The sequence below is a fragment of the Uranotaenia lowii genome, chromosome 1, assembly GCF_029784155.1.
Source record: "Uranotaenia lowii strain MFRU-FL chromosome 1, ASM2978415v1, whole genome shotgun sequence".
NCBI classification, from domain to species: Eukaryota; Metazoa; Arthropoda; class Insecta; order Diptera; family Culicidae; genus Uranotaenia; species Uranotaenia lowii.
Window position 1 is genome coordinate 59,684,613 of NC_073691.1, and position 13,864 is coordinate 59,698,476.

General features: G+C 29.6%; 1 protein-coding gene across 3 annotated transcripts in view; it reads left to right on the forward strand.

Moving 5' to 3' along the window:
- The window catches only part of LOC129737982 (uncharacterized), a 368,340-nt gene that overhangs the window by 225,588 nt on the left and 128,888 nt on the right, over window positions 1–13,864 (forward strand). For 2 of the 3 annotated variants that reach the window (XM_055729166.1, XM_055729159.1), the window contains exon 3: window positions 2,618–2,667. In XM_055729166.1, coding sequence (XP_055585141.1) covers window positions 2,618–2,667 — 50 coding nt within the window. Of the gene's footprint in view, window positions 1–1,720; window positions 1,988–2,617; window positions 2,668–13,864 lie in introns of those variants that run through there. The other variant, XM_055729171.1, reaches the window with a different exon arrangement.

The window sequence follows — 13,864 nt, forward strand, 5'->3', positions numbered from 1 at the left end:
CAATCATCCAACGTTTACTTTCCTTTAACTTTCTTAAATTTTCCTTAAATTTCAATCTTTGCGGTAGTAAAATTTTAATGTTGAAACAGAGGAACTCAACCAAAGTTTGTCAATCAAATAATAAATTAACTTAAAAAAAAAAACAAAACAGTTAAATGTGAATAAAAACGGTAAAGTACCCGAGTTTTGAAGAACTTCAATGTGAAGGTTACATAGAAAAAAATAAAGCAATTGCATCCATATTTTCGACTTTGTAATATCTTTTATCTGATTTTTCGAGAATAAGAGTAACTACTTTAACACTCTACATGATACAACTATCGTACAAAAATTTTGCATGCTTTAAGTTTCAAAAGGACGTGCTTTCTTAGACGTGACCGGTCCCGTTATTGATGTTCAAAAAGAGAGCTGCAGGTTTGGTTTGGAACCAATCATGAAAAATAAAATATTTTTTTCATTTTCAAATTTGGTGTTGCATTTCGGATTTAATGACACCAGGTGGTTGTGAGTAGTCAATCAAGCTAAGCCAAACTTATGTTGGAATAATTGTCATTTGGCCAGCATCTTTCAATGCGACCTTCGATATCTACAATGAGAGAAATCTGACATCGCTTCTAGAAAATTTGTTTAAATATGTTTAATACCTTGCAAATGAGATTGAATCGTTTATCTATTTTCTTTTAAGTATTTTAGCCAACAATTTCACAGTTTTTCAAATGCAACACATAATCTTAGAAGCACCAATTATTCAAATAATATATTGTTTTTGAAGTTCAGTCATCTAAACCTTTCCGAGGTATTAAAACAAATATCAAACTTCCCACCATACACCGCCAGGAGGATGTTACCAATCTTCCGAAAAACCTTGAATCCGTCACTTTGCAGCCAAAAGTAGTTCATTCCGGCCGGTTCTATTTTCACACAACGGGCGGCGGCGTCGAAGAAGCTCACCTTCCTATCAACAAGAAATAAGTGAGCAAAATTTGAGCGCCAGCCCCAACGTAAACATCATTTAACCGTCGCGTTGCGTTGTTTGTCTGTAATAGACATTTCGGTAAAGCATCGCTTTTCCACACCCTATATTTACTAAATATGTTTGAGATGGCAAGCAAGGTGGAAATGAGAAAATGGGGAAAAAATAACTGGTTCGACATTTGAAAATGAGCCAATGCAATGAGTAAAATAAAATAATAACAACAAAAAACACCGACATCAACACGCGAGAGAGAGCATAAATTTGGAAACAGTTGCTGGGAAATATGAAGGAAAAAAGGCAAAAGAAAACATATGGAAGAGGAAGAAAACGAGCGTCTTTTCCGACCTGTCGTTGGAAAAAACTGACGATCGGCCTAGCCGATCGTTTCTGATGGGAACGGACAGCGGAATCTGTTTGTGAAAACTAAGAACTTGGGTACTGAAACATGAAAGTGACCGCTCCTCGGAAGAGAGGGAAATAACCGAAAAGCAAGAAAAAACCGTCTCAAGGTTTTCCCCCCAAATATGTGTGTATTTTGGCGGCCAACGATGACGGCCGAGATGAATGGACACATTCCGAAAGGGAACAAGAAGATCAAGATTGCTCGAGAAGTACGGGGAAAAGCCAAGAAAACTTACCTTTTTTTCTAGCATTCGAACACCTCAAGAAGAAAACCCCCATCTCAGAGGGAGGATGCGAATGAGTATGTTTATTCTTTGATTCAGTTTCGATCGTTCGGGCCGCGTGATCGGGAGTGCCGCGAATGATGTGATATTATTTAATTTTATTTTTTCGTTCGATTCGTCCCTCTCTGTCTCTCTCTCTGTTCCGAAGTTCTTTTGATTATAAATTTATTTCATGTGTGTGACTCAGAGCAGAAAAAAGACCGAATTTTTCTGCCAATAACCTTTGGCTCCTCTTTTCGGGTCTGATTGATTGGATGCAGGTTGACTCATTGAAGAAAATTGTGATTTAAATATCCGAACATTTAATCAGCTGTTACATTGACCGGTAAGGGATTTCATCGATTCATCAATGGGTTCCCGAATTTTACCACAGTGCTGCTACAGAATGGACCTACATTGAAATTTTCCCCGTAATTAAATTTTAAACGTTTCACCGGCACTTGAGTGGGCAATTTTTATTTTAATACCGGGGTATTTATTTGAAATCGTTCTCCTTTTTTCGCTATTTGAGGTAAAACTGTGTGTCCGTGGAATTACACTTTCCATTTCGAGGATCAATTGACGGTGGTGTACAGTAATGACTCTTCATTGAAAACAGTAAATCTTAAAAAAGAAGAAATCATTTTTGATGACCCCAAATTGTTCAGATTTATTTTCTTCAAATTCCAGAAGTAAATTTGCAAAAAAAAAGCGAAGTTTAAAAAATTATGCTTTTTATGGACACATTACTGTAAATAAATATGCTACCATTTTTGACATAAGTGTAATTAAATTACCCATCGGAGTCAATAAATCATCAAAAAATTGAGGGGGGGGGGGGCTTGGCAAAAAAAAAACGTGACGAAAAATTCGAAATCAACCCTTTCTCGCCCGATCTCATCGGAAATAATTGACAGTTGCAACACCAACTGGAGGATTAAATTTATGTTTTTTTTCTCTCCACCTTGCTTTACAGGATCGAGTTAATTGTGGCGAGGCTGGTGACAGCATGTCCTACTATTTAAGGTAAGTGTTTGCGGTTGTGAATTATGGTTTGGCGTTCTTTCGTCAGTTGGTCATTCATACTGACATGAATTGAATTTGTTGTCGTGTTTCGGCATTTCCAAGATTTGCTTGATTTTAAGAGGCCAAATCCGACAACCTGATGAAGTCTTCAGTCTTCTATCATTTCTCTGGGGAAAATTACTTTTCAAACCACAAGCCTATATGCTAATCGACTCACAAAAAAATCTCAATGAAATCAATTGTCAAAATTTAAATGATTGCAAAATAACCAAGGCCGGATTTAAGGGGGGGGAGGCAAAAGAAGCAATTGCCCCGGGCCCCACGGCTCAAGGGGCCCCCCTAGGGAAAAAAAGTCTTAGCATCACTTTAATCAAACAACCTCAATTTCTATAAATCTATGAAAAGAAATCAAAACTAGAAAATCGAAATAAAATCTTGAAATATTACAACTATAGGGGCCCGTGAAATAATAACTAGTATAGTTTTTCTTTTACATAAATTAAGGGGGCCCCCTAGAGTAAGCAGTGAAGAAGTTCTCCAGCATTTTCGGGCTTGAAACATCATAATCTTGGTATTGAATTTCGAAGTTTTCAACCCAAAATCTGAACAAAAATAACTTAAATCGCATTAATTAAACATCCAGAAGGATATGAGGAAAACACCTCAAATTTTCATATTTTTTATCGAAACATGTTAGTCAGAATATTCTCTCAGGATCTCCTCATTCTCATTATATACAAACGTCTTGCACAATTATAATGTTTATTACAACGTTAACTTTCGAAGTAATGGTTATGGTTACTGCTCTAAAATAGCAGCTAATTTCGTCAAAACGGGCTTACGGTGCTAGGAGAGAACAGAGACGTTTTATTTACATTTTACATTTTAGAATTTTACCCGGCAGTATCCGGGTTAATACCGGGTATTTTTATAACTTTTCACTTTTCAACAATTATTATTGAAATATCCGTTTGTTGATAAATTCTAAACCATTTTCCCTCCTAATTTTTGAAAATAAAATCTATCAAAAAAAACTGTAGTAGCTTAAATTGGACCAATCAAAAGTACTGAGTTTCTTTATTGAATTTCTAAACTAATTTCTGGCGTAGGGTTAAAATTCGTATTTAAACATTTTTAACTGATTTAACCAAAATTTAACCATTTACTGAAGTAAATATGAATTCAGCATTTCATTTTTGAAATGATCATTCTCAAATTATCATTAAAACGCTCTAATAATTGAGTTGCTAATATTATTGAGTGATTCTCTTTGCATGAATATTTCTATGTTTTTTTCATCTTTTATAAGTTTTGTGTCGTTTCTTCAGTTACTGAAGTTCAGTTTCAAGGTTTTTCTGGATTTTGAAAACTCAGGATCTTTGTTTTAGGTTCTTAAGTATTTCGGATCCCTTATCTGACTTTTTTCAATGATAACTGATTCTGTATTTTAAACATTTAATCTCTTATGATTTTTTTTCTTCTAACGGTCATTTTTCCACTTATACGTCTTTGGCTTTGGGGTCATCGAATGAAATTTTTATCAGATTTAGAATAAAAATTTGAAAACATTTTTTTCTGATGATCTGTTGAAAATCATATTCATAAACATATTATGAAAACGGTTTTTATATGTTTCGAAGATAAAACAGTGAAATACACATTTGGTGCAATTTCTGCTTTGGCTCTGATTGTGACTTTGAATCTTTTTTTTTTTGTTTTTTTAATTCATATTTCGTTTCTCAAAACTTGATTCTATATTATGATTAAGATTCAGTGTCTCAAACTGAAATGAAAAACAATTTAAAGATTAGAATTTTTAAACTTTTATATCTGTATCTCTATGGAATTTGAATTTATTTATTTTGTTTATTTTTTTCAATTTTGTATTCTATGGTTCAAATCTTCATAATACTTTACAAATGTCAGATTTGAAGATACCATTAACCATCTTCTACACAGACAACATAGCTATTTAATGAGAGTATATTGAACTCACCTCATCAAACTCATTACAATTCTTTTAAACGTTTAAAATGTTTTGTATTCGCTGGGATAGCATTTAAAAAAAAAACGAATCATAGGGCCTCCCCAAGAAAAATTGCTCCGGGCCCCCTGATAGCTTAATCCGGCCTTGCCAATAACCCAATTTTTTGTCAAATTTTTTAAGCACTGATTCAATAGTCTTATGCTTATATCCATGGAAGGATTCAAATTTTTACAAACATTTGTTTATAAGCATATTTCAAATGTTTTTCAAATTAAACTTCTCCCTTTCACAACAGCAAGAAACTTCAATGTAACAAACTATTTAAAATTTATTGAGTAATGGCCAAACGAAACCTGGTGAAAATAACTAAAAACTTGATTGAATTGTTAAATTGTCAATATTGATCATGTAGAAGAAGTACCCCTTTCTGCTTTCATTTAAAAATGAACAATTCTTTCAGTGTAAACTATGGTTTTACTAACGCGGTCTGAAATCCGTGGTTAACGTATATGACTTGGAATATTTTCGCTCAGAAAAACATGTTGATTCACGAGAGCTGTGAAGAAGAACTCTATCCATGACAAAAAACACGATTTAATACACTTGACAGTCGATTGCAGCCTTTCTTTCAGTCTGAATATTATAAGTGGATACATATTATACAAAATCATAAACAATTTAAAGTTTTCTCAATTCTGAATCATTAAATTATGATAAAAGAATTTCTAGCGGAGTAAATCCGAAATTTTTTGAAAATGAAAAAAAAATCAAAATTTTATATAAGATGAAAATATAAAAAAGAAGAAATTGATATTTGTTCCAGCCTAATTGGTGATTTTTAAATTACTGGATCTTGGAACTCCGTATGATCCCGTTTCTATGATTTTTTTTGACATAAGTATAATGTCTATTAACTTTAAAATAAAAATTATGAATACATTAGAACACATACCAGCCTTGTGTTTGAATAACTGAACGTTTGTCAAGATTGGTCACTGAAGTAAAAAAGAAGTAAATTGAAAACATAATTGGGAAAAATTATAACCGCTGGAGTTAAATACGATGCGGTGACAACAGTTGATTTAGTCAATTTCATATTTTTATTTCAATTGTTATTTTTGTGAATTGCATGATTTTGTTGTAAAATTTTACAAATTAAAAAAAAAATTACACAAAAAAACAAAATAAGCGAAAAAGGAAAAAAATCGAAAAATTTACAAAATTGACAATAAATTAAAAATTTCAATTAACATAAATAATTAAAATGACCACATTGACAAAAAGATCATTTTTGTCATTTTTATCATTTTTATTCATTTTTGTCATGATTGTCATTTTTGTCATTTTTGTCGTTTTCGTCATTTTTGTCATTTTTTGCCATTTTTGTCATTTTTGTCATTTTTGTCATTTTTGTCATTTTTGTCATTTTTGTCATTTTTGTCATTTTTGTCATTTTTGTCATTTTTGTAATTTTTTGTCATTTTTGTCATTTTTGTCATTTTTGTCATTTTTGTCATTTTTGTCATTTTTGTCATTTTTGTATTTTTTGTCATTTTTGTAATTTTTGTCATTTTTGTCATTTTTGTCATTTTTGTCATTTTTGTCATTTTTGTCATTTTTGTCATTTTTGTCATTTTTGTCATTTTTGTCATTTTTGTCATTTTTGTCATTTTTGTCATTTTTGTCATTTTTGTCATTTTTGTCATTTTTGTCATTTTTGTCATTTTTGTCATTTTTGTCATTTTTGTCATTTTTGTCATTTTTGTCATTTTTGTCATTTTTGCCATTTTTGTCATTTTTGTCATTTTTGTCATTTTTGTCATTTTTGTCATTTTTGTCATTTTTGTCATTTTTGTCATTTTTGACATTTTTGACATTTTTGTCATTTTTGTCATTTTTGTCATTTTTGTGATTTTTGTCATTTTTGTGATTTTTGTCATTTTTGTCATTTTTGTCATTTTTGTCATGATTGTCATTTTTGTCATTTTTGTCATTTTTGTCATTTTTGTCATTTTTGTCATTTTTGTCATTTTTGTCATTTTTGTCATTTTTGTCATTTTTGTCATTTTTGTAATGTTTGTAATTTTTGTAATTTTTTGTAATTTTTGTTATTTTTGTAATTTTTGTAATTTTTGTAATTTTTGTTATTTTTGTCATTTTTGTCATTTTTGTAATTTTTGTAATTTTTGTAATTTTTGTAATTTTTGTAATTTTTGTAATTTTTGTAATTTTTGTAATTTTTGTAATTTTTGTAATTTTTGTAATTTTTGTAATTTATGTAATTTATGTAATTTTTGTAATTTTTGTAATTTATGTAATTTTTGTAATTTTTGTAATTTTTGTAATTTTTATAATTTTTGTAATTTTTGTAATTTTTGTAATTTTTGTAATTTTTGTAATTTTTGTAATTTTTGTAATTTTTGTAATTTTTGTAATTTTTGTAATTTTTGTAATTTTTGTAATTTTTGTAATTTTTGTAATTTTTGTAATTTTTGTAATTTTTGTAATTTTTGTAATTTTTGTAATTTTTGTAATTTTTGTAATTTTTGTAATTTTTGTAATTTTTGTAATTTTTGTAATTTTTGTAATTTTTGTAATTTTTGTAATTTTTGTAAATTTTGCAATTTTCGTAATTTTTGTAATTTTTGTAATTTTTGTAATTTTTGTAATTTTTGTAATTTTTGTAATTTTTGTAATTTTTGTAATTTTTGTAATTTTGTAATTTTGTAATTTTTGTAATTTTTGTAATTTTTGTAATTTTTGCAATTTTTGTAATTTTTGTAAATTTTGCAATTTTTGTAATTTTTGTAATTTTTGTAATTTTTGTAACTTTTGTAATTTTTGTAATTTTTGTAATTTTTGTAATTTTTGTAATTTTTGTAGTTTTTGTAATTTTTGTAATTTTTGTAATTTTTGTAATTTTTGTAATTTTTGTAATTTTTGTAATTTTTGTAATTTTTGTAATTTTTGTAATTTTTGTAATTTTTGTAATTTTTGTAATTTTTGTAATTTTTGTAATTTTTGTAATTTTTGTAATTTTTGTAATTTTTGTAATTTTTGTTATTTTTGTTTTTTTTGTTATTTTTGTTATTTTTGTTATTTTTGTTATTTTTGTTATTTTTGTAATTTTTGTAATTTTTGTAATTTTTGTAATTTTTGTAATTTTTGTAATTTTTGTAATTTTTGTAATTTTTGTAATTTTTGTAATTTTTGTAATTTTTTAATTTTTGTAATTTTTGTAATTTTTGTAATTTTTGTAATTTTTGTAATTTTTGTAATTTTTGTAATTTTTGTAATTTTTGTAATTTTTGTAATTTTTGTAATTTTTGTAATTTTTGTAATTTTTGTAATTTTTGTAATTTTCGTAATTTTTGTAATTTTTGTAATTTTTGTTATTTTTGTAATTTTTGTAATTATTGTCAGTTTTGTAATTTTTGTAATTTTTGTAATTTTTGTAATTTTTGTAATTTTTGTAATTTTTGTAATATTTGTAATTTTTTTAATTTTTGTAATTTTTGTAATTTTTGTAATTTTTTTAATTTTTTTAATTTTTGTAATTTTTGTAATTTTTGTAATTTTTGTAATTTTTGTAATTTTTGTAATTTTTGTAATTTTTGTAATTTTTGTAATTTTTGTAATTTTTGTAATTTTTGTAATTTTTGTAATTTTTGTAATATTTGTAATTTTTGTAATTTTTGTAATTTTTGTAATTTTTGTAATTTTTGTAATTTTTGTAATTTTTGTAATTTTTGTAATTTTTGTAATTTTTGTAATTTTTGTAATTTTTGTAATTTTTGTAATTTTTGTAATTTTTGTAATTTTTGTAATTTTTGTAATTTTTGTAATTTTTGTAATATTTGTTATATTTGTAATTTTTGTAATTTTTGTAATTTTTGTAATTTTTGTAATTTTTGTAATTTTTGTAATTTTTGTAATTTTTGTAATTTTTGTAATTTTTGTAATTTTTGTAATTTTTGTAATTTTTGTAATTTTTGTAATTTTTGTAATTTTTGTAATTTTTGTAATTTTTGTAATTTTTGTAATTTTTGTAATTTTTGTAATTTTTGTAATTTTTGTAATTTTTGTAATTTTTGTAACTTTTGTAATTTTTGTAATTTTTGTAGTTTTGGTAATTTTTGTTATTTTTGTAATTTTTGTAATTTTTGTAATTTTTGTAATTTTTAATTTTTGTAATTTTTGTAATTTTTGTAATTTTTGTAATTTTTGTAATTTTTGTAATTTTTGTAATTTTTGTAATTTTTGTAATTTTTGTAATTTTTGTAATTTTTGTAATTTTTGTAATTTTTGTAATTTTTGTAATTTTTGTAATTTTTGTAATTTTCGTAATTTTTGTAATTTTTGTAATTTTTGTAATTTTTGTAATTTTTGTAATTTTTGTAATTTTTGTAATTTTTGTAATTTTTGTAATTTTTGTAATTTTTGTAATTTTTGTAATATTTGTCATTTTTGTAATATTTGTAATTTTTGTAATTTTTGTAATTTTTGTAATTTTTGTAATTTTTGTAATTTTTGTAATTTTTGTAATTTTTGTAATTTTTGTAATTTTTGTAATTTTTGTAATTTTTGTAATTTTTGTAATTTTTGTAATTTTTGTAATTTTTGTAATTTTTGTAATTTTTGTAATTTTTGTAATTTTTGTAATTTTTGTAATTTTTGTAATTTTTGTAATTTTTGTAATTTTTGTAATTTTTGTAATTTTTGTAATATTTGTAATTTTTGTAATTTTTGTAATTTTTGTAATTTTTGTAATTTTTGTAATTTTTGTAATTTTTGTAATTTTTGTAATTTTTGTATTTTTGTAATTTTTGTAATTTTTGTAATTTTTGTAATTTTTGTAATTTTTGTAATTTTTGTAATTTTTGTAATTTTTGTAATTTTTGTAATTTTTGTAATTTTTGTAATTTTTGTAATTTTTGTAATTTTTGTAATTTTTGTAATTTTTGTAATTTTTGTAATTTTTGTAATTTTTGTAATTTTTGTAATTTTTGTCGGACCGGACCGGGCTGGACTGTTCCTAAATTTTGTATCAAATATTCGGCAGCCCGGATAAAACCATGCAATCTGGCAACCTTAAGTTATTGTCATATTTGTTATTACTTCATCAATATTACTCCCGTGCTTGGCTCAAATTTGTTGGGAAAAATCCCTATCTCAAGTTTTCTTATATTTTTAAATTAGAGTGATTGCATTAAAAAGCATTTCCTGATCTGTACTCCAATCATGTACCAATTGCTGTTCTGGGGTATTAGAGAAAATATTTCCAAAATTTTATTGTGTGGTCCTTGTCAAATGGCAACATTTTTAGGACAACCTTTAAATTTAAAATAATTCAAATTTCATTATATTGACTACTAAACCTGAGATACCTATTTTCGCCAATAACAAGCGTTTTGTTTCGAAATTTTACATGGCATTGAAGCATTATATCGGTAGCTTTTTTTCGCTTGTAATTACTTACTTATCCCAGTGCTTAATTAAAAATCTTAACGATATTTAAGCAACAATTTCGATTTGCTCATCGGTACAAATTGATTCCGGAAAATCAATTTACTTCTAGTGTGCTTGGGTAAAATTTGTTCAGAACGATTCGAATGATTGAAAACAATCACTTCCTTTCAAACAGCCTGACTGGAAGTAGGTACGTATTCCAATAAAGTGTAGCGGATGGTGCAAAAAAAAATCCCTAAACCCCAAAAAATGAAAACGATTGAAAATCTGAAACACAACCTACCCGGCCCACCTGTGGTGCCGGACTGCCGGGCACGAAACTCGTATTGCCAAATTGTGTTCCACAACGTACACACGCAAGCACGCACGTAGGCACCTGTTTGTTTGATTTCAAGTGTCATTGAGGTTTTCCGGGACATCGAAGCGTGAAATTTTCACACCGCACTCGAGTGAGGCACATCGTCAAACATTCAACAAACGTCCGGCCGAGCGAGCGTCCGTTTGTTGAATTGGGAAAGTGAATGAGAGGTTGACGTCGTCGTCGGCCGCGGTGAGTAGGGTAGTGCCCAGGCAATATGTTTACTGACGACACGGCAGCATCCGACGACCACCACCGATTGTGTGGGAATCTGAATCGACAGGCCGAAAATTGATCTGAAATCAGTTGGAATGATCTCCCCAACAAAAAAAATCGATTGCAATTGTACGTATATACATAAATGAAAAGCTTAATTTAAATCCTCTCTTAGCTTTCAAAAAATTGACTTTAACAGCTTAGTGACTGAAAATTATTTTAAATAGTGTATATCGCTCCCATAGTTCAATATTGGTTGAAGAAAATTTTCAAAATAACCAATATTGAACTATGGGAGCAATAACAGCAATTTGCTTATGTGCGATAATTATAAATACACTATAGAATAACCGTCATTTCAAAAATCTTATTGTGTTCGACCAAATTTTGGCTGCGTACAGTTGTTTACATTGAAGTGAAATGAGCGTTGTCATTTTTTGTCCTTTTTTGCGAAGCAATCTTAAAACGCGTGGCCTTACTTTCAAGAAAAAGAAAAAAAAAAAGATGGGGAAAATGGGGCTCTGTGCTAAGGACTAGCTTAGGAAGAAGGTATGAATGTCGGCACAGTTCAAACCGCGCTGAGAAAGTATAGAATACAGTGTTCTTTCGTAGATTTCCCGAGACGCGGTAGGAAACTTGGCCCTGCTGTCCCTTCAATGAACAAGAAGATCAAGGATTTCTACAAACGGCATTCAGATCTTCACATTACAGCAAATCCTTCAAAATCGCCGTGAATACCAAGTTCCTACGCACTGTCGACTTCAAAACCGCATACGATACGATCGTTCGTGTTGAGCTATGGGAAATCATGGACGAAGCGGCTTTTCCGGGAAGCAGGCCAGACCGATCAAGGCGACGGAGGAAGGATCGCAGTGTTGTGTGCGGATTTCTTGTGGATTCTCGAGTTCAATCGAAGCGCGCAGATGGCTTCGACAAGGCGATGGTCTATCCTGCATGATGTTCAACGTGGCGCTAGAAGGTGTTATTTGACGAGCGGTGGGCGAAATGCGGGGCACGATTTTCAACAAATCCAGTCAACTTATATGCTTTGCCGATGACATTGATATAGTCGCCAGATCATCAGCGGCGGTGGAGGAAATCTACCGCAATCTGAAACGCGTAGCAGGAAGGATTGGGTTGCTGGTTACTACGTCCAAGACGAAGTACATGCTGGCCTGTGGATCCGAAACCGACCGAACCCGCTTGTCCAGTAATAACAAGGTCACGATCGACGGCGAAGAGCCGGCTCACTGGTAACCGCAGACAATGACACCAGCCGTGAGATCCGGCGGCAAATTATTATCAGCGGAAGTCGTGCCTACTATGGACTCCACAAGCAACCGCGGTCGAGAAGACTTAGCCCTCGCACGAAGTGTAACCTGTATATGACGCTCATTAGACCGGTTGTTCTCTTCGGTCACGAAACATGGATATTGCTCGAGAAGGACCTGCGTACACTGGGAGTATTCGAGCGACGAATGTTAAGAACCATCTTTTCATGCGAGAGAACGGAGTGTGGAGGCGAAGGATGAACAACAAGCTCGCGCGACTCTACGGCGCACCCAGTATCCTGAAGGTGGTTAAGGCTGGCTGGATACGCTGGGCGGGACATGTTGCGAGAATGCCGGACGACTGTCCTGCAAAACAGATGTTCGCTACGAATCCGGTAGGAATGCGACGAGCAGGGGCACAACGAGCGAGGTGCCTAGACCAAGTGAAGCGTGATCTGGCGAATGTGGATTGGGATGTCCAGGAATTAGGAAAACGGTTGCCATGGACCGAGTGAATTTAAGTAATAATGTTCATCAAGTTATTTCGTGAGATGGAATACTATGTAAAAATTTAAAAAAATAACGGGATGTGACAAAGATACTAGGTACCGTAAAACGAGGTAAGATTGATAACTTTTTTCAATATTTATCGATTATGTTTTCTGTTAAGGGAAATGTGGCATGTTTCATATTTTAAAACCAGTACTGGACTCCTATGAACGTGAAATATTGTTGCAGAAATTTTTTAGACTACTCTTAATTTGATTTAAAAATCAATTTCGTCTTTTTTTAGAATATAATGCTTTGGGGTAACATTGATCAGTCTTTATTTTGACGATTTTCGAGCTTTCTTGATCATAAAGGATATAAATTACCTCCATAATATTTACAAATGCTAGTAGTTGACAAACTAAGGGAGTTCGTGTGTTAAAAAAGAACAATCATTAAAACCGAAAGATGGACCACAATGCTGCATAAATTAAGGCGCTAATTTTTTAACATTACTTAAAAAAAATTAACTTCAAAAAAAAATTGCCATCATTAAATTCTCTAGGCCCTCGCACTAAACCCCCTTTAATTTTTTCCTTAGAACTTTACCATTTGATAGGATCTCTAGCCTTTTGTCCTAGACTAGCTTACTATTGGAAAATGTGCCTATTTTTAAAATATCAACGATTTTCCTAAAAATACAAGAAAAACTACACCAAAACAATATATTTATTAAGAAATAAAGTTGAACTGTCACAGAAATCAACCTGCTGCTTCTTAACGCTTTGATTTAATCAGGAAAGGTGTTTGTTTGCGAACCTTCGAGAACATAGATCATTCAGGATTTTTATCTACATTTAAAGATTTCAAAAACAAACCAAGTTTTATACAACTTTAAACTCAACTTATAGGTTTTTAAACGTAGAAAAAAGTTTAAAGATATTTTAAATTTATGTACCTAGACTTAGTTGTTCATGATTATTTATGTGGCAAATTTTCATGTTGATCAAAGCTACCCCGGTGATCAATGTTATCCCGTTATATGGTACATACTTTTAATTTTATGAACCTCGTATGAATCAACACTTCTTTCAATAATTACCTGATGTTTTAATGGGTTTATTGAAATAGATTACATGTTCTATGTTCAAATACTCAGCGCAGAAAAATAAAATTTCAACCATATTCAAACTTCAATTACGTTTCCTTTATTTATAAATTATGACTTTGGTATGAGTTTTCTTTATCAATTTATAGCGATAAGACAAACCTTTCAAAATCGAAATTATGTTTCATTAAGTACTATATACAATTCGACAGCTGCACTGGTTCTGGGTAAGCTTCAATTAGGAGGCTCTTTGAAAAAAGTATTTCAGTCAGCTGTGGCGTCCCTTTGCGTAGGATCAA